The sequence below is a fragment of the Lactuca serriola genome, chromosome 7 (assembly GCF_051521515.1).
Source record: "Lactuca serriola cultivar US96UC23 chromosome 7, Lser_US96UC23_V15, whole genome shotgun sequence".
NCBI lineage: Eukaryota > Viridiplantae > Streptophyta > Magnoliopsida > Asterales > Asteraceae > Lactuca > Lactuca serriola.
This window is the reverse complement of record NC_136414.1, coordinates 144,017,497-144,042,619: the sequence shown is the minus strand read 5'-3', so window position 1 is coordinate 144,042,619 and position 25,123 is coordinate 144,017,497. Positions and strand designations below refer to the sequence as shown.

The window sequence follows — 25,123 nt, the reverse complement described above, 5'->3', positions numbered from 1 at the left end:
GACATTTTTGACAAATTTATTATAATAATGATCGTTGAAGTTGTTTATATAATTATGAAAAAATAAATCATAATAAATTCTTATATTTTTGTGCCAAATTTTATAAAACATTATTTAATACAGTATCTTTAATTTTTTGGAAAAATATGTATGGTATGTTTTAATTGATTTAATTGAAAAAATTGAAGTTTATTTCCATCAATTTATGTATCAAATTATTTGATTCCTAATTACAATGTTTAACTTTGCGACCAACATTGTTGGGTTTTATCAAATATATACATTAATTCGTATCATTTTATGTTTACTTTTTATACAATAATATATAAATTTCAATCTAGATTTGTTTATTATTTATAACAAAGTGATAAAAATATTAAATAATCACTTTGAAGTTTAAAAAAAATCAGTTTATTTAGATTTTTGTTTATTTTAGTAGACTGCAGATAATAAAAAAACAAATAATTTTTTTTTTCAAACTACAGACGTTTGATCCATCTCTTCTATTGTAGAATTCTACAGATGTTTACATACTGCAGACATTTTCCCAGAAAAAACAAACAACACACAAGGGGGTGTTAGGGATTTTTTTTAACCTAAAAAATCCCTTTTGACAAAAAAAAACTTTTTGACTTGTGGTTTTTTCCAAAAAAAAAAAAAAGTTTTTAAAATATATTTGTATTAACTTTTAAATGACAAAAACCAAAAGGCCAAAAGTCATCAAAAGTTACAAATTCCTTACTTTTAAAACAACTTTTTTTTTCTTGCCAAAAAATCAATATAAAATGACTTTTGGAATTTCAAAACATTTTTTAAAATTTTTAGCCAAACTTCCAAAAATTAGTTTGAAAAGTAATCTCAAACAAACATAAAAGGAAAAACTTAAGCAACCAAACCAAACCAAAAGTTAAACGTGAACAAATACGTTAAAGTCAAATGATAAAAATAGCCTAAACCCTAAAAGAAACAGTTTATATAAATAACCACAAACAACCTTTACTTCATTATCGTCGAAATTTTAAAAATACTTCAAAAAATCGGCTAAATTTATAGTAATATTTTCCATGGATAAAATTATAAAATAGATTTATAAGCAGTGGATAGATACTTTTCTCAAACCACTAACCTCTCCTTGCCAAAAATGGAGGCGACCTTGTCTGCAGCCATCTCCAATACCCTCGATTGCTCCGGCCAAACGCTCCGAAATCAATTAACTCTCCTCCACCCTCCACGAATCAACCCCAACCCAAGCGCTGCGTTTCGGAGATCATCAGTCAAGTTTGGATTGAGGAATGCTGGAGCTGCGGTGTCTTCCGCTGCTTCCTTTTCTTCTCCTTCTGATAATGGTCGCAAGGTCAAGGTGAATCCCATCGCTGCTGCAGCTGATGATGTTTCGCCCTTATCGCCCGATGTGATAGTTCTTGATGTTACAGTAAGTAATTTTCTCCCAAATCACTTTTGTATACTCCCGTTTTTGACAATTCATCGATAAAAAACACACATTTTCTCTTTAATCTATACAAAAGTTGGAAATCGCAAACGATATTGATCAAAACGCATAACCAATTTCACCAATTTCGTAGAAGATTGACCCAAAATAGAATGGAGAATCAGGTGTAATGATCAATTTGTCAACTTATGAGCTTCATCTCTGACAGGGGATGACTTGTGGAGGATGTTCATCAAGTGTACAAAGAATTTTGGAGAATCAAGTATCTACTTCTTCATTCATTCATTCCTGTGTTAATCTTCTTGACATTTTCCTGAAAAAAAGAAATCGAATTGTTTGATTTAAAAAATTCTATACATGAATAGGCACAAGTGGCTTCTGCCAATGTGAATCTTGAAACAGCGACTGCAATTGTATTGCCTGTATCTGAAGCTACAACTACACCAAATTGGAAGAAAGTAATTGGGGAAGATCTTGCGAAGCATTTGACAACTTGTGGATTTACCTCTACCCTTAAAGGTAAAAATTAAAAATCTTTTTTCACTATAATTAAAGAAATCGACTTTCATATTGCAATCTGCAAATTTTTTGACATTTTTCTCCTTTTCTATTGTCTACAGAAGGATAGCAATCTTAGAAATGTAAAAGAGTGTTGTAAGAAGCAAACTTTTTTTCGTCTTTTTATAAACTTGTTAAAGATCTCAAAATGGCATATTTGGTGTAAGTTTTATGTTGTGTAGAATTTCATTTCTTTACAACTATTTGTCTTACATTTGTAGTTGTTAAGATTTTTATTTTTTTATTTATATTGGGTAAAAACAACTGGCTTTTGTTGTAATATCAAATGGGATGTGTGTGTGTGTGTGTTTTGTCTATTATTTATATACAAATAAGAAAATGAATTTAAAAATCTCCATTTAGTGGAAAATCCATATGTAGGAGGTTTCAAGGAATTAGCCAATTAGGAAAGGAGGTTTCATGGAATTAGCCAATTAGGAAAAGAATGGAATGGTGTTTGTTGGATAGGAATGAAAAAACGTATCCTTTTTGTATACAAATAAAAAGTTCGAATTCTTAGGAAATCATTTTATTTTCTTATTTTAACCGTTATTTTGGGTACAAATGCTACATACCCCTTAAAAAACTTTATATAACATGTGACACCGTATTTATATAAAGGGATAATGACCTAGAAAAGTAACGAAGTTTTAAAAATGTATAAAAAAGATCATTGTCTTTTTTTAGTACACAAAATACCATTTGACCTGTTATTGTAGGTTATCCGGTTTCCAAATGTTGAAAAATATCATTGTTGTTTTTTTAGTATAAAAGTACCATTAATGTTACTATTTTTACACCGAATACCAACGAAGTACACATATATTCAAATAAAAAATCGTGGTAACCAAGTACTTTAAGTAAATGGAAAAATAACTTAAAAGTGTAACGAAGTTTCCAAAATGTTCAAAAAATACCACACTTTTTGTTAAATGCGTTGTTGTCGGATTATATAGAACACAATCATCGGAGATCATGAGCTGTCATATCAGTTTACAATAATTGTGCAAATCTCTTTCATTCCTTCACTCAATCATTCTTGTGGTAACAAGAGAAGTGGATAATAACCTTAGTAAAACATTCTTGCTTCTCGATCACATTTATGCCTCAAACCTAAAACATATATACGTTATATAGATACACATATTATACATCAAGGTTAGCTGTTTATTAGTGTTGCGGCACAAGATAGACACAACGGAGAAACGAGTGTGACGTTATGTCATGAGAATTCCTAAATATGGATTTAGATACAAACTGATCGATTGATGGAATGAAAGAGAATAAACAACCGGTGTGAACTGGTACGACGGTGACTAATGTCCGATGACTCTATTTTATATAATCCGGAAACAACGAAGTTAACAAAAGGTTTTCAGAAAAAACAACAATATATATTTTTTTTTAATATTTTGGAAATTTCAATGGTATTTTTTGTACTAAAATATGTATTTCGTTGGTATTTTGTGTACAAATGATATATTTCAAGGGTATTTTTTATACTAAAAAAATAATGGTATTTTTTGAACATTTTAGATACTTTGTTACATTTTGAAGTCATTTTCTGTTTACTTGAGATAGCCGGTTACCACAAGGTTTTATTTGAACATATGTGTATTTCGTTGGTATTTTGTGTACAAAAAATATACTTTAATGGTATTTTGTGTACTAAAAAAAACAACGGTCTTTTTTATATATTTTTTAAACTTCATTACCTTTTTTAAGTCATTATCCCTTATATAAAAGATACTACTATTTTGTAACAAACTATATTAACTTATTCAGTAATAAAAATGATCGTGAAAACACCTTATTTACCAAAATGAATGTGTATATGTTACATCATATTTTCTATATATTCCATGAAAATATAACACTTTCTTCAAAGATCTAGCCTCTAGAAATATAACGATATATTTCTTTTTTTTATTTTTATTTTGGTAGTTTTTTTACTCTTTTTGGTTACTTGATAAAATATTCAAATGTTGGGTATTTTGCGAAAGAGTTTAGTAATTAACCCGTTAACAAGACGAGAAGCCGGCAGTTGTTTTCATTCATTGTCGAGGAGCAACAATGGAGGACACAGAGAAAGGCAAAGGAAACCAGAGATGGAATTCCGCCATCGCCAATCTCACCGACTTATCTCACAATCTCACCTCCATTGAAACGCTACTCCTCAAGAGCGCTGTCTACGTCGATCCCAATACTTACAACAGATCCTCCTTAACCTCCGAACAAGCCCGTACAATCAAGGTTCCGTTTCCGTTTCCTGTTACCTGATTTCAACATTTTTTACAACTTCGCTTGTCAAATTAAGAGATTCAACCACATTTCTCGGCCGATATATGATTTGATTAATAAATGATAATCGGTAATCCGCATGTTGATGATCTCTTATTGCAATTGAATTGTTTGAGTTTCAATCGTTGGATTTCTTATAATCTGTTCAAATCAGAGAAAACTCGTATGATTTTCGATATCAGATTTGATTGGTGTTGTATGTTTGAAATTAACATGATTCCGTCAGTTTTTGAGCTAAAATTCGACCTAATAACAAATCTAGCAAGGCTTCTTATCAATGTTTGATTATGTCTGATTGAAATTCAACAGTTAAGAGTTCCAATTTCTACATCGTCATTCTACTTCTGATTGAATTCAATTCATTGGGGATCAACTCCTCTTTTTGTATTTCAATTCAAAAACATTGTGAGAAAATAACTTAATAAATCCTCTTTTTCACATGACTTTTTTTCGGGTGCAGATTCTTGAGCAAAGAGTAGAGACATTAGAACGAGAGGTAGATGCTGCCATTTCAGCTTCAGCTCATGCTCGTATAGAGAAAAGAGAAGCTGAAGCAGGACAAAAAGCTGCTGAATTACAAGCAAAAGAGATGATAAAAGAGCTTGAAAACACCACAAGTATGCACACTCTATTAACTTTTTTATTTACATCTTAATGTTGTTGGAATAATTTCTTATTTTTATAACATTGTATTCTTCTTCATTGTAGAGGTGTTTGAATTGCACATGGAAGAATTAAGAACAAAAGAAGAAGAAATTTCAAAGAGGGATAAAGAGATTAAACTTCTGAAAACTGTTGTTAAGACACTTGGAGGAAACGATTTTCTTGAATCAAAGTTTTGATATTTAGTTTATGTTTTATAAATAGTAACATGAATAGAAAGGTGTATAATATTGAAGGCATGAGATATATGATACCATATATGATTAAAACTAATTTTAAAAGTTTTAATTATTGGGAGAATGACTTATTACAAGCGTAACAAAGTATCATAAATGACATTTTATCCGAATACTCGTTATTAGTCAAAAGGTGTTCTTGGATAAATAGTTGAGGCTAATGAGCATTTTGTACACAAACATGTATTTGGAAAACCCTAAGCCTTAGTATAAAGAACGAATATAACTTTTTTTTTCAATATTTCATACAATATTAGGGAGAAACATATGGTTTAGGTATCAGTTATCCAAGATATGGTAAAGCCTCGGTAGGAAGATTTTTTGAAAAGAGTTTTGTTAGCAATGATTGAAATTTTGGCCCCACGGATTGTGATATTAAAAAAAATGTATGTGGCTTTCTCATATCTCATACCCTATGATACCGTTTTTTTTTGGTTGAAAGAAGTGAATTTTCAATAACAAAAAAAAATGGCATCTAATATACTAGACTAATGAGGTAGGTTATTTGGATCAGTAAGGTAAAACTTTTTGACCAATAATTGGTATTTAGACAAAATAATTGTCATAAGAAACACTTTATCAGTAAGTAAAAATACATATTACATTAAAATATATGTATTTTTGAATAAATTATGTAAGACTAATGTTAAAATGTGTACAGAAAATTTTAATGATAAAATGTATACAAAAAACGTTTAATGGTAGAATATATACATCATCAACACTAAAATATATGTTAGTTGTCACATGGGATGCCACGGGTCATGCCACATGGTTGGTAACATGTTGTGTGAGCAATACCAACAACATATTTTGAGCAAAAGATCAACTTTAATGGTCATACATGTAGAAAGCCTATAGTTTGCGAGTAATAAGTATACAAAGAAAAGTTCATTGGTGTTGTTTTGTTCTATTTTTATACTTTGTTACCTTTGTAAGTGTGTGTGGGGGGTAGGGGGGGGGGGGGGGTTGTCTACATATCCCCATAGACAAGTATCATCAATAAAACCTTATTTACCAACACCTTTTTTGAAATATATTTTGAAGTATATTGATAAATTCTATAACATCCCAAAATTTGAAAGTAAAAAATTTCTTTTAAATCGATCAAAACAACCATTCATTCAGTTGGAAAACTCATCATAACATAAAGTGTGTCATACAATCATCAGAGTACAAAATCAATCAAATCATGCGGAATACTAGTGGATGCAGAACAATCATGTCGAACCCTTCTCCTTGAAACCGGAAGTAACGAAAACCATAAGCATAAAACCGTAAACACAAAACTCAGTGGGCTCCCTAAAATACCCCATACCATACATACATATCAATACGAAGTTGTACCGAGTCTATTTCACCCCCGAGCCTATTTCATCCCGAGTCTATTTCAATTTAATTGGTATTTTTCAACGAAAAATGTCTATTTCACCATCGGGCCTATTTCATCCCCGAGCCTATTTCAACTTAATCGGTATTTTTCAACCGAATGGGTTTATTTCACCCCTCGAATCTATTTCACCCCACATACAATCAACATACAGTCATATCAGCAAAAGTCACAAAGACAACAAGCATATGCAGACATATCAACAAGTGTCACAGAGACATATATCATCCTACAAACATAATCTAGTGGTTCGGTATTGGTGCATTCGACCCACGAATACAGTGAAGAGACTCACCTCTCAGTCGATACTCAGCCACTACTGCTCTCAGCGCATGAAATATCAATGTTATACACCACCTATACTGTTACACAAGGTAAGCCCTTAACTCTTCTTCCAAAACTCGTAGTTTGACAAAAAGTCAACTCAAGTCAAAAAGTCAATGGTCAACATTGACTTTAGTCAACTGCCACGTTGTGGGCATCTATGACCACACCGTGGCCTCATACAACAATACAGACGACCATTTCCTAGCTTTCACGTCGTAGCGACCTAAGGTCACGCCGTGGGCATTGGGTTTATAACAACTTAATAGGTTAAGCCACTTTTTTCGATTCTAAGAGCTCCAAAGCACAGTTCTTGTCCATTCTATGGTCTAAATGGATAAAGTTTCCAGCATTATCCATTACGACACCTAAATAGATCATGATCCCAAACCCTAGGTCCAAATAAGGCAAAATACAATAAGGACTTAACCATTAATCCCTCAATCTGAAAATTCCTTAACCCAACCACTCCAGTAGAGTTTCCAATACCAAATATAGCATAACGGTGGGTGCTATATAGACATGCATCTCCAATGCATGTCTAAAATCCATTTTAGGTCAATATGAGCTGAAAGTGACCAAAAAATCATGCAAGGTCAAGAACCCCAACCAAACTCTAGATCCACAAGATATATTGTTTATGGGACACAGGGGAATCATAAAGTTGCAACCTTTATCACTTCAAACCAACCAAACATTTCTTATGGACCAAAAGATGATAAGAAACTAGATCTACAACCAAAGAATCATCAAGATAGAAACTTGAGGACTTGCAAATGGTCCAGATGGTGATTCTAAAGATGGATAGGAGTTGTTGCTTGATCTTTGGGTAACACCTTCTTCTTCTTCCTTCAAAATGAAACAAAACACCACAAAGAGCTCAACACTAAACAATGGAGACTAGGGTTAGGGTTTCTAATCTTGAGAGGGTAATGGATGTTGAATGATCCTGAAACCCTAGCCATAAGGTCCTTTAAATAAGGCCCAAATCCTAAGGATTAGTTTCCTCTAAAAATAATTGCCACGCAGTGGCACTTATGGCTACGTTGTGGCACATATGGACATGCCGTGGCAGGTCATTTAATTCCCGCGATCATAAAAATATTGCTACGTCGTGGTGAAGCTCCACCACGACGTGGCCACCCAAAAATGAAAGTTTAACATTAATAAATTAACTGATACCTGGAACAGGTGTTAAAACTCTTCCCCAATTAAATCATGCTTCGTCCTCGAAGTTCGCTACTGTAAATAACTTGGGGTAGTGCTCCATCATCTCCTCTTTAGGTTCCCATGCCCATTCTGACCCTTCCGGTGTTACCATTACACTTTAATCAACTCCACTACATTGTTGCGCGAGGTCTTGGTCTTCTTGTCAAGATTTGCCATAGATCTCTCCACATAGTTCAGGCGCTCATTCACCTGAATATCATCCACCGGTACCACTACAGACCCATCGGTTAGGAACTTCCACAGCTGAGAGACACGGAATGTGTTGTTGATCTGACTCAGTTTAGCTGGTAAATCTAGCTGATATGTAACCATGCCCACTCGGACGAGGATCCTAAAAGGATCAATGAATCTGTGGCATAGCTTGCACCAACTCCTAAACTGAATGGTGACTTTCCAAGGCAACACCTTCAGTAGCAGAAAATCTGCGACCTAAAACTCAAGGTCTGAACAGCATCTGTCTGCATAGCTATTCTTACGGGTCTAGAGTCTCCCGCACACCTGCTGAATCAGCTCGGTGGTCTTGAGTACCAACTTGGTACTCCCCATGACTTGTTATCCCACCTCGTCCCAGAAAATCCAGTTACGACACTTCCTCCCATAAAGCATCTCAAAAGGAGCTCGGTTGATGTTGGCGTGATAACCGTTGTTGTAGGAGAACTCGGCCAACGGAAAATATGTATCCCAGCTCCTACCAAAATCAAGTACACATACCCAGAACTCCCTGAAGTTCGGTGAATGTGTCCTAATCAAAGCCACCATCTCAGAACAGGGAGAGCCCAAAAGCTCCTCCAACACCTCCACGATGCCCTCCTTGATCATACCAAAGATCACAGGAGTCTGCTCAAGTATGCTACGGGTAACCTCAGATGAAATGAACTCCTGAGTCTGATCATCCAACTGCCTGGCTCCAGAACTTGAGCATGAGCCCCCACCTGCACTAGAACCACCAAAGGTCTGCCTCGAAGAGCCACCATACTGAAAATAGACCATATAAACCATCGAAATACGCATCATTATATATATATATATATATATATATATCGAGGAGTCTCATACTCTACAAGCTCCCTAGATTCATCGTAATCCTCCTTGACTCGAGTATGAATCATCTGCTTCCAGTAGTATGGTCTCATACTACCTTCCACATCGATCCGTACTTTCCTCAAGGATCGCTTTGAATCCTCCAAGTCATTCCTTATACACACAAATAGTTCTTCACAAGACAAGTCTCCCAGCACTAAATCTATTCCTAGGTTTTCCTAGGGCAACCACCACGCCACTCTCTGCCATCAGTTGCAGAAGAAACTCCTACCAACACCCTCTAACTAGCTCATGAATATAATTACATATCATTGACACCAGATAATTCTTCGGATTAAAGGTCTCACACTACAATGGTTGGACTCAAACAAGAGCAGCGCAATAAAGTTAAAACCTAACCTTCTAAAATTATTTAGTTTTCGTAATATGTAACGTAACATATTCGATTACTAGTTAGCTGAAGTTAGTGAGAACTCCTAAAAATCACAAAGCAAGCAACATTCGAGCATTAAGTAATCGGAATCAAGCACAACCTAATCGGGTCATCATATCACTAACTGATCAGTACTAGCATGCAAGTCTACAAGCTCATACAGTAGGCATAAGAAGGCATTTCTCCTAGCATTCTATCATATAAATCCTGAGCAGATCCTTATCCCTAACTAGAATGCGATTCACAGATTCATAAATCAAGCATATCATAATTCATGTATGAGTATTTTGGGAAAACTTACTTGAGATCGGTTGATTACATGCACCACACCCTTTTCTTTTTATTAGAAACTCTTTGAAACATTTTTTTATTTTTACCAAGCCCTCAGTTTGAGTTAAAACATACCCGAGAGTACGTCTAAATCCCTCAAGCTAAGGCTCCGATACCAACTTGAAACATCCCAAAAATTAAGACCAAAAAGTTTCATTTTTAAATTAAGTAAAAATGTAATCCAAAACATCATCAAAAAAACAAAGTGGAACAAAGTGAATCAAATATATCATGAAACATCATCGTAATCATAAAATGATAAAATGGAGAACGAGGTGGTATGTGCACTGCAATCATCCCGAGCACTTCACTTTCGAACCAAAAGTACCTGAAACATAAACTGAAAACCGTAAGCACAAAGCTTAGTGAGTTCCCCAAAATATCACATGTCATAGATATAATGTAACAGCCCAAATTTTACAACGAAAAATTTAATTTAATTTAAATAACACATTTACATAAAATCGTGAACCCTACATTTAGTTTAAAACACCATCCATTACATTATATAGATTATCAGAGTGTGTCCCAAAACATATTAGTGAAAAAAGAGATAGATAGAGTGCACGTCGCGCCATCACGCCTTGCCCTTGCCTTTTGGCTCCGATGTACCTGAAACAATTCAACAACCTGTAAGCGAAATGCTTAGTGAGTTCCCCAGAGCATACCACACACCACACATACACATATCCAAGTAACATATCACATAGGCCATGCATGCATAGAACCAGCAAGAATGCTATGGGCTACCCCACATGGACTTTACCTAGGACTGCCATGGGCTACCCCACATGGTCTTACATCCAATGCCATGGGCTACCCCACATGATCTTTACCTAGGACTGTCATGGGCTACCCCACATGGTCTTACATCCAATGTCACGGGCTCCCTCCCAAGGTCTTCATGCAAAACATACAATCACATTACATATCAAACACAAAGTGATTGCACATATATCATAAACACATAATGGGCCGGCCTTGGTATCGTATGTGACAACCCGAAATTTCCATTTGTTTTATCTCCGTATTTAAGCACTTCAAAAATTAGCCAAATTTATCCCAAAATATTTTTGGCCGGATTTAAGCCCGTTAGAATATTTTAAATAATATTCGTTAAGCGAAACAAAAATAAGGAGGTATAATTTAAAATTTGTCGTGTTTAACGGAAGTCACGAAAAACCCCGTTTGCGGTTGGTGTTGGGTGGACCCCCACCCAGGTCATAAACTCGACCCTATATAAGGGTTGAGTGGGTTTCCTTCCAACCTTTTCACACCTTAGGAGCCTCCTCTCTCTACTTTCTCTCTCTACAAATTGGGTTTTGGTCAAGAATCACCCCTTCGAGCTTCAAAATGGTAAGTTAACCTTCCTAGCTTGTTGTTTAGCTTATCACACTTGCAAATTCGTGGCTTAATCATCCAAAAACCCCAAGAACAAGAGTTTACATTTTGGGAACATCCCAAAACCGTAAACACCTTGAAAGAGGGTTTTGATGCCCAAAACCTTTCCAATGCTTAGCTAATGGCCTAGGGGCTTGCATGAATGATCTAAGAACCCCAAAACATGAATCTAAGAGGGTAAACATGAGTTTACGGTTTGGGGATCTCTCAAAACCGTAAACACCCCTAGACACTACCATTTGAGGAGTAAACTCCAAAGTGAGACTATACCCTCCTTAGAAGCAACCCTTAACACTCCTATCACTTGAATCAAGGTGTTTTCATGCATTAGAGGGTCTTTACTTGCTTAATTAGTTATTAAACGACTAATTGGATACTTAAATGTATCATTACTTGCTAAATAGGATCCAGGTGTGTGTTCAAGACCTCAATTGACACATAGCATCCTATATCGTCCGTCCATCCGAGTCGCCCACGTCAGGTGAGTTCATACCCCTGAATTAACCTTTTAAATGTTTTTTAAATGCTTTTATGGGGGGATACAAGTTGAAACATGCTAGTTATCATATCAATCATAGGTGATTAATAACCCGCATGCAAAAGGATTTACTACACTTTCATCTGTTTTACCAAGTATATTACTTCAAATGGTTTTTCCAAAACGTTGTTACTTGTTTAGATCTTTCTCAAACTATCCTTCGTGCTGTATGTTTTCCTTCAAAACCTGTTATAGCAGCGTTTTAAACAAAGGTTTTCTTCACTTAAACTGTTATATCAAATCATTTTCAAAGCTTGTTTATGAAAGGTTTTTCATAGGTTTTCCAAAGGTTTTCAAAGCTTGTTTTACAAAATGACATCAAGTCGTAAATTCTTATTTGTAAATATTTTCCAAAGGTTTTACCAAAGTTTTTTTCTATGCTTTTATTTCGTTAAATGCATGTCTATAATTGTATAGTTATATAAATAATGTTTAAAGGACTTAGAACGGCTAGTTCGCCCTATTTCCTTTTCCTCGTTGGGATGTGGTCTGGTGGGTATCGGTTATCCGTCCGAAGGTCGTTTAAATATTAGTTATATATCATGTATACATGTATAGACATAAAGGTTTCCATCAACCAGTTCATTTCCTTGAGTAGTACAGGCATCTTTCTATTATTCATGTTTCTAGAACCTTAGTAACTATTATAGGAATAGTTAGGAGATTCTATCTCTCTGTCTATCTCTCTCTCTCTCTCTCTCTCTCTCTCTCTCTCTCTCTCTTTCTCTAGTACAAAATTTTACTTAGGAGTCAGTTTATTTGCGAGTCTATACTATTATTATAATACTTTAGAATGTGACACACTATTTCCCTCTACGACGCCTCATAGCGTCGTCGTCGTGTAACCAGAGTCTCCGGGAAGGAGAGCGAACATCATGTGTATAGATCTATACGGGACTGACACTCCCACACCCTGATTGCTAGCTGCGGTCCGTGCCGGTAAGGCCCATGGATGACATAATGCCACTACCTCTACGTGTGACCTAGAGGGTCATCGGATACTCTACCATCGATCAGCATGGTTACATACGAGTTCACATTCACCCCTTGTTTTAGACTTTGCTAGATGTATCGTTCATTCGATACTATCTGGAGTCTGTGCTTCCTTGTGTTAGACTGAGCCAGGCGTATCATTCTTTCGATACTTTCCTGGACTCCACGTTTTCATTTGCTTTAGTCAGCAGTATTACTACTGAGGTATATGTTATTTTCCCCTAGTATTTTTACTTGTGATTTTCTCATAATTCCTTTAAGGTCAATATTGTATCTTGGTAATGATAGTATTTTGGGGAAAATTACTCCTTAAAACATAAATCTGTTGGGTCTTGGTAGAAGACTGCTTTTATTTAGAAAATATAGGATTTTCTAGAAAGAATTCTAATACTATGTAGATTCTAAACTACCATTTTCATGAGGTTATTTTGAATATCAACGTGTATTTATACTAACGTCATTAAATACTTATGAACTCACCAGCATTATAAAAATGTTGATACTCGCTTTCAAAATAACTTGTATTCTCAGGTCATCGATAGACAGGTACATCTCGGGAGCTTTTGCGAAGACAGCCTAGTACCAAGTTGCATCTATGTTATGTTCTGTATTTACTTTGATGTTGCTGTGAAATGTAACCTATGTAAAATTATTACTATTAATGCAATGGTTGAGTACTTTGATTACTATATTGCATATGTTGTGATACTTGACATGACGTCATCCACCCCAGAACGTTGCCACCGTTCCGGTTTTGGGGTGTGACACCGTAGACCCATGGGTATGGTGAGAAGACTCACCTCCACCTGAAGAATACGAATACTTCACTCTTAATGACCCGCAACCTCCCGAACTGAATAATAACAATAATAGTATCATCAATGATTGGTCCATAAATTATCCCAAGGGAGGGCCCAACCTTTAAACCCTACCCCAAAGGCCCAATCAACCTTTCTTTGCAAATGGGCCCAAGATCTAAGTCCAATATCCTTAATGGGCCCCCTTGGCCCAAAAAGACCCAACCAATAAGTCCATGGTCCAACTGATAAAAAGGCCTTTAACTCACAGAATCCAATCAGGCTCAATAACCCAAAAGAGGCCCAAAAGTTCGACAACCCAAAACAAGAACGGCCCAAACTGTCCCGCGTACGCCCAACGTACGCTTCAGGTACGCGCAGCGTACCGAGTATTCAAAGGTTACGCGTAGCGTACTCAGAGTACGCCCGACGTAAGTCTCAGTTAAGCACTTTCCCTATTACGTGCTTATTATTCCATTCTTTTACGTCCAGAATCTAGATCTAAGTCCATTAACACCTCCTAGGGCATAAAGTTCCTAACTTTATGCCTTTGCATGACCATTAAACCTCCAAATTCATCATTAATACCTTTCCTAAGTCTATAATTCATGCACAAGGTTAAGACCTCCGCCAAGCTCCTATTTTTATGCTCTTAAATGGCTTAAGGACCTTAGATCTGACCTTATTATCGAATGGGGACGATCTAGCCAACAAATGAGGCCCAAAATCCATCAAAAGGACCAACTACATAAACCCTAGCTAGATCTAAAGAGCAAAGAGGAAAGGTGCAAGCTTTTTACCTCTAAGAGATCTAAAAGATGATTTTGTTACAAGATCTAGAAGCACCCTCTTGATCCAAGCTTGCTTGACCACCTCTTCTCTTTGAAATGAACACTAAAGATCTCAAATGCACACTTTTAGAGCTCACAAATGATTTCTCAAGGCTTTCAGTAGTGAAATGACGTTCAAGGGTAGTGGAGGCTCTCCAGGGTTTAGTCCCAAGGGCATAAAGTCGTTTATATAGGCCTCAAGTCTGAAATTAGGGTTTTCTGGTCCCTGGCGCGTACGCTCCGCGCAATCCATGGTACGCCCAGCGTACCTCCAAACATTTGCGACCATAAAAGGTCCTAGTACGCTAAGCGTACTTCTAAGTACGACCAGCGTACTAAGGGACTAATAATGCAAAAACTCTAATTTAAAGGGGTTTAAGTCATACCATTTATTTCTAGATGTTACAACTCTCCCCCACTTGAACTAGACTTCGCCCTCGAAGTCCATGGATGAAAACAGAGCAGGGTAATGCTCCTGCATCTCCTCCTCTGGCTCCCAAGTCCACTCGGAGCCATTTCAATGTTGCTATTGCATCTTTACCAACTTTACTTCCTTATTCTGAAGTGTTTTCTTCATCCTGTCTAGTATGGAAATCGGCCTTTCGACATAATTCAGTCCCCCATCCACCTGAATGTCATCCAAAGGTATAACCGCGGACTCGTCAGCAATACACTTGCGAAGCTGAGATACATGGAAGGTGTTGTGAATCTGACTAAGCTCATCATGAAGCTTTAATCGATAGGCCACCTTGCCTACTCGGGCTAGGATCCTGAACGGACCTATAAATCGAGGACCCAACTTGCCTTTCTTACAGAACTTGATAATCCCCTTCCAGGGCGACACCTTCAATAAGAAAAAATCCCCCACTTGAAACTCAAGATCCGATCGCCGTCGATCATCATAAATCTTATGTCGGCTCTGCGTGACCCGCAGTAGGTCGCGTACCTGCTGAATCAACCCGGTGGTCTTGAGCACCACCTCCATGCTCCCCATGACCTGATGACTAATCTCGTCCCAACATACGGGGGTCTTGCACCTCTGACCATATAACATCTCGAATGGAGATCGATCGATACATGCATGATAACTGTTATTGTATGAGAACTCTGCCAGTGGGAGATATGTATCCCAACTTCCTCCAAAATCTAGCACGCATGCTCGCAGCATGTCTTCTAATGTCTGGATCGTCCTCTCACTCTATCCATCAGTTTGAGTAGGGGTGTTTGTTTGGATGGATCGGTTTAATCCGATCCAATCAAGTGAATCCAAATTGATTTCGGTTTTCAAAACATGGATCCAAATATTCCAAACTAAATTTAAATCCAATCCGATCCGATCCAATTGCAATTCGGTTGGATCGGTTTTTATAATTCGGTTTTCAAAAACCGAAACATTTTAAAACGACAAATAATTATACTATTACTAAACTTTACACAAGAAGCAAAAACAAATTATTTAGTTGTGATTTGAAATTTATAAACAACTAATAAGAAGATATATTATAGTTTATATTTTATAGATAGAAAATTTTTGAGTGAAAATGCATATTAATGTTTCTTTATCGGGTGAAACGTTGCTATTTGAAATAAATAAATTACAAAGTTAATAAAAAACTATATATATATATCTATATATATATATATATATATATATATATATATATATATATATATTATAAATAGATAAAAATTAAATGTTTATTCGATTTTTTTGGACTATTCGATTCTTATTTTATAAACCAAAACCAATCCGAAATCCAAATAATAATTCGGTTTTGTTGAAAACCAATCCAAAATCCGAATATCCGAACCAAATAGTCCAATCCAAATTGTCCAATTGGATAATTTGGTTTTATCCGAATAGTGAACAGTCCTAAGTTTGAGGGTGATATGTTGTACTGAAATGTAGCTGAGTACCCAGTTCTTCGTGAAACTTTTTCCAAAATCTGGATGTAAACCAAACATCCCTATCCGAAACCACCGACACCGGCACCCCGTGCCTGGCCACCACTTCTCGAACATAGATGTCTGCTAACTTTTCTGCGGATATAGTCTCGGTGATTAGAATGAAGTGGGCACTCTTTGTCAGTCTGTCTACGATGACCCATATGGCATCCACTCCCCTCGCCGTCCTCGGTAGCTTCGTAATGAAGTCCATAGTGATCTCTTCCCACTTCCACATACGAATGGGTAACGGCTGAACCTTGCCATGAGGCCGCTGGTGCTTGGCCTTGACCTTCCTACAGGTCAAGCATCGCTCCACAAACCAAGCGATTTCTTGCTTCATGCAGGGCCACCAGTAACTAAGCCTCAAGTCCCTATACATCTTTGTTGCCCCCGGGTGTATAAAGAACTTAGACTTATGAGCCTCCTCCAACAGCCTTTGCCTCACTCCCCTCGCCAAAGGTACCCACACTCGTCCATATTGAGTCAAAAGGCTGCGGCTATCCTTAACAAACAATGGATACTGACCCCGTATTTTCTCTGATTTCCAGTTTTCCTTCTTTACCCCCTTAACCTGAGCCCCTCTGATCATATCCAACAAAGGTGACATCATCGTCATCCTCATACAAATGTCCCTAACTGGGGACCCTACCGCTTTGCAACTCAAGGCATCAGCCACCACGTTGGCCTTCCCTAGGTGATACAGGATTTCACAATCATAATCTTTAAGTACATCCAACCATCTCCTCTACCGTATATTAAGGTTCTACTGATCCATCAAATACTTTAGGCTCTTGTGACCGGTATAGATGGTAAACCGCACCCCATACAGATAGTGCCTCCAAATCTTGAGGGCGAACACCACCGCCCCCAGTTCCAGGTCATGTGTGGGGTAATTTGCCTCGTGAGGCTTTAACTGCCTTGAGGCATAGGCAATTGCATGCCCTCGCTGCATCAATACTGCACCCAATCCTAAAATTGATGCATCACAATATACCACCAAATCGTCCAACCCTTTAGGCAGTACGAGGACTAGAGCCTCGCAAAACCTCTGCCTCAGAGTCTCAAAAGCCTTCTGCTGACCCTCATCCCACCGAAAAGTCACATTCTTCTTGGTCAAACGGGTCAATGGCATAGCAATCTTGTAGAAATCTTGGATGAATCTCTAATAGTAACCCGCTAAACCCAAAAAGCTACAAATCTACGAGGCGTTTCTCGGTACCCCCCATCGCATCACCGCCTCCACCTTTGTTGGATCAACCAAAATACCTTTTTGATTGATGACATGCCCCAAAGACTGCACTTCCCGTAGCCAGAAATCACATTTGGAGAACTTTGCATAAAGCTTCTCCGCCCTCAAAGTCTCTAGTACCTCCCTCAAATGTTGTTTGTGTTGCTCTCTGGTTTTGGAGTAAACCAGGATATCGTCGATAAAAATGATCACTGACCGATCCAGCATTGGTCTGCATACCCTATTCATGAGATCCATGAATGCTGCCGGAGCATTGGTGAGTCCGAATGGCATCACCACAAACTCATAATGTCCATACCGAGTTCTGAAAGTTGTCTTCAGTATATCCTCTTCCCTAATCCTCATCTGATGATACCCGGACCTGAGATCAATCTTGGAGAACCAAGATGCACCTTGAAGTTGATCAAACAAATCATCGATCCTTGGAAAAGGATAGCGGTTCTTCACTGTCAACTTGTTCAACTCCCTATAATCAATGCACATCCAGTGCGTCCCGAAAGTCTTGAACAACTGGCACACTGCCCACATCCGTCGCAGCCCCTACCCTTGTATCCGCGATATAAGCCAGAAATCCCATGCAACCCCGCTGAAGAAACCTCCTTGCTCTCACTACTGAACAAAGGATCGGTCCCTACGAGGCTCCCTCACCATGAATAACTAGCTCTCCCCCACTGGAGGTTCGAACCGAACCAACTGTCGCTCGCAATCGATCATGGCCCCATTGGCCCCCAGCCAATCCATCCCGACAATCACCTTCAGCCCCCGCAATGGTATCGGAACTAGGTCGACTCGAAATCTCTCCCCAAGTACATTCAGGAAACAATCCTGATACACCCTCGCATCACTAGCAGTGCGATCAGCTGCAATCTCAACCGCGAGCGGGGAGTCCAAGATCCCCGGCATATCCCGGAATTTCTTGCTAAGCACAAGAGACACAAATGATCGGGTAGCACCCGAGTCGAACAAAACATGAGCAGTCATACCATTGACTAAAAAGGTTCATGAACAACCATGATATAAACATAAGCCATACAATTACAATAAGTAGTAAAGTAATAGGTACATACCAACCACGACGTCTGGTGCAACTCGAGCCTCCTCAGTAGTCAGCTGGAACGCGCGGATCTTCACTGCCGGAATATCCACCTTGGCAGGGCGGCCATTAGTGATCCTCAGGGTGGCGGGTGTGGGCGTCGCCACCGCTCCTCCTCCTCCCTGCAACCTAGGGCATTCAACCTTTTTATGGTCTGTCTGATTGCAGTGGAAACATATCAAGCCCTTCTTGGGGCAATCCTTACTCATGTGGCCCTGTTGGCAACAAGAGTAACATCCTGTCGTCCCAACCGTCCTACACGCCCCGCTATGGAATCTCCCACACTTGGCACACCGGCCCCGGCCTTGCTGGCCCTTACCCGAAGAATCAGATGTCTTAGGCTTCTTAGCCTAACCCCCCGCCGCCTGTGCCTGATCATTCTTCCGCTTCGTGCGGGTATCCAACTCTATTTCCCTCTCGTGGGCCTTCTCCACCATCTCGTTTAGGGTCTTGCACCCTGTAAAGCTCACAAACTCCTGGATATCGTCCCTCAGCATGGAATGATATCGGGGCCGCCTCATTTCTTCATCGGTAGCATACTGCGGAATCAATAAGGCTCGCTCCCAAAACTTGGCGGTGATTTCTGCCACAGTCTCGGTGGTCTGCTGCAAATCATGAAACTCCCTTACTAGCCGTTTCACCTCAATAAGCGGTGCAAAGTCCAAATCAAACCGTCGAACAAACTCAGCCCATGACATCTCAGCCACTCCAGCTGGCCCCACCTGGCTAGTATCCTTGTCGCACCAGTCGCTAGCCCTGTCTCTCAACATACACGAAGCAAACCCAACCTTACCTCCGGGCAGGAACTCGTGCGTTGGGCGTTCTCAATATCTGCCACCCAGCGATGGCTGACAATGGGGTCCCTGACCCCAAAGAATTTCGGCGCTCCACACGCCTTGAACTCCCGAAATGAGGGAGTTTGGGTCCCAATCTGTCCCTCTGCCAACTCTGTCCTGAAGGAAGTGAGTCTCTCCTCCATAATCTCCATAATACCCTCCTTGACCGTCCCAAAAATGACTGGGGTTGCGTCAAGGATGCCCCTGGTAACCTCGGCTGCAATGAGTTCTTGCAGCCTCTCATCAATGACATTAGTAGTGTCTCCCGATCCTGACCCTCCTGCTCCAAATTGTGTCACCACCATGATAACTGAAATTTCATAAATACCAAAGATCAGGGTTTCCGTATAAGGGATAATCCCTCATCGGTCCTCCTTGGGGTTGTCGGATCCATCAGTGTTGTGGGCACAGATCCTGTGCTTCCAGTAGTACGGCCCCAATACTACCTTCCACACTTACCTGTACCTTTCTCCACTGCTCAATCTGATAACTCCAATTTGTCCCATAACTAAACCATACCCCACATTTACCACACATTACCATCTCTGACCATCCTAAAGGTTCCTCTACCCATAGCAATCACATCATCATAACAGGTTGCTCTTATGCATGAAAATTATACACAAATAAGGGATCAAATAGACTTTCGAATAAAAGATTCTACCCTAAGACCACAGCCAAACAAGGAACAGGAAATAAGGCCAAATCAATCATTCTGAGGCTATAAGCTCCTAACCGTATACAATTTTAAAAGCATACACGTAGCAAATTCCACATAAGCAACATGGTTCAAAATTAGTATAACATGGCAAGCATATAGGGTAACTACTTACTTGGCTCGGCTGATCACGCGCGTTGCACTCTCATCTTTTCGTTTTTATGTTATTATTTTGAAAACATTTATACCATTCCTTCGTTTGAGTCCCGACACACTCGAGAGTGTGCCTGAATCCCTCAAACACAAGGCTCTGATACCAACTTGTAACAGCCCAAATTTTACAACGAAAATTTTCATTTAATTTAAATAACACATTTACATAAAACCGTGAACCCCACATTTAGTTTCAAACACCATCCATTACATTATACGGATTATCAGAGTGTGTCCCCAAACATATTAGTGAAAAAAGAGATAGATAGAGTGCACGCCGCACTATCACACCTTGCCCTTGCCTTTTGGCTCCGATGTACCTGAAACAATTCAACAACCTGTAAGTGAAATGCTTAGTGAGTTCCCCAGAGCATACCACACACCACACATACACATATCAAAGTAACATATCACATAGACCATGCATGCATAGAACCAGCAAGAATGCCATGGGCTACACCACATGGACTTTACCTAAGACTTCCATGGGCTACCCTACATGGTCTTACATCTAATGCCATGGGCTACCCCACATGGTCTTTACCTAGGACTGCCATGGGCTACCCCACATGGTCTTACATCCAATGCCACGGGCTCCCTCCTAGGGTCTTCATGCAAAACATACGATCACATTACATATCAAACACAAAGTGATTGCACATATATCATAAACACATAATGGGTCGGCCTTGGTGTCGTAGACCCATGGGTATGGTGAGAAGACTCACCTTCGCCCCGAGAATACGAATATTGCAATCTTAATGACCCGCAACCTCCCAGACTGAATAATAACAATAATAATATCATCAATGATTGGTCCATAAATTATCCCAAGGGTGGGCCCAACCTTTAAACCCTACCCCAAAGGCCTAATCACCCTTTCATTGCAAATGGGCCCAAGATCTAAGTCCAATATCCTTAATGGGCCCCCTTGGCCCAAAAAGACCCAACCAATAAGTCCATGGTCCAACTGATAAAAAGGCCTTTAACTCACAGAATCCAATCAGGCCCAATAACCCAAAAGAGGCCCAAAAGTTCGACAGCCCAAAACAAGAACGGCCCAAACTGTCCCGCGTACGCCCAATGTACGCTTCAGGTACGCGCAGCGTACCGAGTATTCAAAGGTTACGCGTAGCGTACTCAGAGTACGCCCGACGTAAGTCTCAGTTAAGCACTTTCCCTATTACGTGCTTATTATTCCATTCTTTTACGTCCAGAATCTAGATCTAAGTCCATTAACACCTCCTAGGGCATAAAGTTCCTAACTTTATGCCTTTGCATGACCATTAAACCTCCAAATTCATCATTAATACCTTTCCTAAGTCTATAATTCATGCACAAGGTTAAGACCTCCGCCAAGCTCCTATTTTTATGCTCTTAAATGGCTTAAGGACCTTAGATCTGACCTTATTATCGAATGGGGACGATCTAGCCAACAAATGAGGCCCAAAATCCATCAAAAGGACCAACTACATAAACCCTAGCTAGATCTAAAGAGCAATGAGGAAAGGTGCAAGCTTTTTACCTCTAAGAGCTCTGAAAGATGATTATGATGCAAGATCTTGAAGCACCCTCTTGTTCCAAGCTTGCTTGACCAACTCTTCTCTTTGAAGTGAACACTAAAGATCTCAAATGCACACTTTTAGAGCTCAAAAATGATTTCTTAAGGCTTTCAGCAGTGAAATGATGTTCAAGGGCAGTGGAGGCTCTCCATGGTTTAGTCCCAAGGGCTTAAAGTCGTTTATATAGGCCTCAAGTCCGAAATTAGGGTTTTTTGGTCCCTGGCGCTTACGCCCCGCGCAATCCATGGTACGCCCAGCGTACCTCTAAACATCCGCGACCATAAAATGTCCTAGTACGCTAAGCATACTCCTAAGTACGCCCAGCGTACTAAGGGACTAATAATGCAAAAACTCTAATTTAAAGGGGTTCAAGTCATACAATTTATTTCTGGATGTTACTTATAAAACACATAATAGGCCCCGCCGGTCATCGGGCCCTACCCAAAATCGAGCTCTACTTGGTATACAGATCTGTCAGACATCAGGCCCCGTCTTGCATTGGGCCCCGCCCGATATACGTAAACACATATAAACATATAATCATACAACACATGCGATAATTACAAAGATAACAACATACATAATAGTCACCGGGCCTTGCCCAGTAAGCATACAAACACATAACACATGCAAGAGTCATGCAAACATCTAACATCCTAACATAATAAACCATGGGCCGACATTGGTGCCTTCGACCCGCTAAACATAGTGAGGAAACTCACCTCTAGATGTTGAATAACTCGAATGAATCTCTGACTGTTGACCCAGAAAATCCCCGCGCTATCAAAATCAATAGCATCCAATTATTAAGTGGATTTTGACCCTACACCAAAAGTCTAAGCTATTTGGCCCTTAACTAGGATAAAATATGTAACGCCTGCAGATCCGGGCTAGTCAATTTAGAGGCAATAGGGGTCGAAAACGACTTTTCGACAAAAATATTATTTAGAATAAATAATCTTAACCAAGTTTTAGAATATGTCACAGGGTTTCCGTACATATAAAGAACGCCGAAATCCGAGTTATAACGAAGAAGTTATGACCCGTCGAAGTTTCGCGTCGGAACCGGCACAGCGCCGGGAAGCGTAAATAGTAAATTTATGATAGAGCGAGATTTAGATTTAGCGCTCTAAACGAAAGTTGTAGAATATGTTAAACTAAGAACTTCGATAAAAAGAACGCCCAAATCTGACTTCGTATGAAGAAGTTACGATTTTTCGAAGTTTCGGATTAGCAGTGTACAGTCCGAAATTCGAATATTAGATCGAGCGATTTTTAGCCGACACAACCTAAACGAGAATTGAAGATCTCATTATTAGTAGCGTAACAATAAAAAGACAGACGAAAATGGACATCGGATGAAGAAGTTATGAGATTTTAACGGACCAATCCTGTCCCGACCTGTTAAAAATATAACTTTAAAAATAAAGTCAAAATTAGCCGACAGAGTCTAAATGAAAGTTGTAGAGTACGTCTCCACCTACGCGTGGATATAAATAACGTCAAAAACGGAGTTCGTATGAACGAGTTACAAATTATAATAGCATATTTATGTATTAAAATAAAGTATAAATCATATATACGTACACACACACACACACACACACATATATATATATATATATATATATATATATATATATATATATATATATACATATGTATATATCATTAGAAAGGTATCGACGATGCGGTCATTATAAGACTAATGTTGAGTTCTTTCGACATTAGTTTAGTGCAAATATCATTAAATCTATTTAAAATAGTATTATAAAGGGGTGTTTAGTTGTTTATATAACTATAAGGTCATTAAGTAATTATGAAGGGTAGTTTTTGTAAATTCAATTACTATAAATAAGAGGCTTGGGCTCTCATATTTCTTGCACCATTCTCTTGATTCAAGAGTCTTTCTCTCCTTATCCCCCGAGCATTTCGGTCCCTCGTGATTCGACTTCTCTTTCTGTAGTTTTAGTATAGTAAGGTGAGCGCTGAAGCATTGCACGAATCTTTCTTAGAAAGATTCAGCGACGAAGTTCTGCCCCTACAGAGCCCGACTCCTAGCTAAAATCCCCTTGTAAGTAAGTTATGCTTACCCTATTTTAAATATAGTTTATATTTAAAATTAGTATTGTTATTATAAATTTATAATAAATATTTGAGCTATTATTATGACTTATATAAGTGTCATTATAATATCTTTTTAACTACTCGCGGTACGGGGAATCTGGTTTAAAGGGCCGCATAGGGTTGTTGGATTTCAGAAGTGCTATATGCCAAAATGGTCCTGCCCTCCGGTGTTTTATGTCTGGCCCCTGTCTGTACATAGTGGTTGGAAAGTATTGTTTAAACGCTTATATAATAATAATAATAAGACTAATAATTAGTCACGGTAAATATTAGACTAAAATCTAGTGGTAATAATACTAGGTTTCGTCGAAGGAAATTATTTTAAAGTAAACGAAGCGTTGTCCGAGTACCGAGTCACCACCTTCTCAAGTGAGTGCATAGTTACTTTCATCTTACACATAGATATGAAGTATTTTATATAAACTACGTGCTATGTGTGCACATTATCTGAATACTTGCTGTCTATGCTGGTTGAACGTTTTATACATGTTTTAAAGGACTTAAACTATATACGTATTTTATATATACGAAAATGTTGGGTATGAGATGGGTAGATGAATGATGAGAGATAGAAGATGACGTGAGTATACATTGGCAGCTACAGACTTAGTGCCTATGGGACAAACACCGGTAGCTATGGACTTAGTACCTTTTAGACGTTAGGAGCTATGGATTTAGTACCTGTAGGAATTGGTAGCTATGGACTTAGTACCTGTTGAACATTGGTAGCTATAGACTTAGTACCTATTAGATAAAGACTGGTAGCTATGGATTTAGTACCCGATGAATAGACTATAGCAGCTATGGAATTAGTGCTTTATGAACGAACATTGGCAGCTATGGATTTAGTGTCAGTCCCATAAACCTGGAAGTAAGGGACTTCGGAATAAACGAATGCAGGATAGATGACTCTTAGGTTAAAT

The 25,123-nt window shown here is 38.6% G+C and overlaps 2 protein-coding genes across 2 annotated transcripts; both read left to right on the top strand.

Annotated features, from left to right (window-relative positions):
* Positions 1 to 1,090: 1,090 nt before the first annotated feature.
* On the top strand, positions 1,091 to 2,314 carry LOC145064766 (copper-transporting ATPase PAA1, chloroplastic-like). The gene is made up of 4 exons (XM_079012145.1): positions 1,091 to 1,432; positions 1,659 to 1,712; positions 1,816 to 1,969; positions 2,071 to 2,314. Exons 1-4 carry the CDS (start codon positions 1,142 to 1,144, stop codon positions 2,076 to 2,078), a joined length of 507 nt encoding a protein of 168 aa, XP_078868271.1. The 5' UTR covers positions 1,091 to 1,141; the 3' UTR covers positions 2,079 to 2,314.
* Positions 2,315 to 4,020: 1,706 nt separating this feature from the next.
* On the top strand, positions 4,021 to 5,162 carry LOC145062462 (uncharacterized). Its single transcript, XM_079010066.1, has 3 exons — positions 4,021 to 4,261; positions 4,770 to 4,926; positions 5,018 to 5,162. The coding sequence occupies exons 1-3, from the start codon at positions 4,082 to 4,084 to the stop codon at positions 5,149 to 5,151; spliced, it is 471 nt and encodes a 156-aa protein (XP_078866192.1). The 5' UTR covers positions 4,021 to 4,081; the 3' UTR covers positions 5,152 to 5,162.
* Positions 5,163 to 25,123: the final 19,961 nt, after the last annotated feature.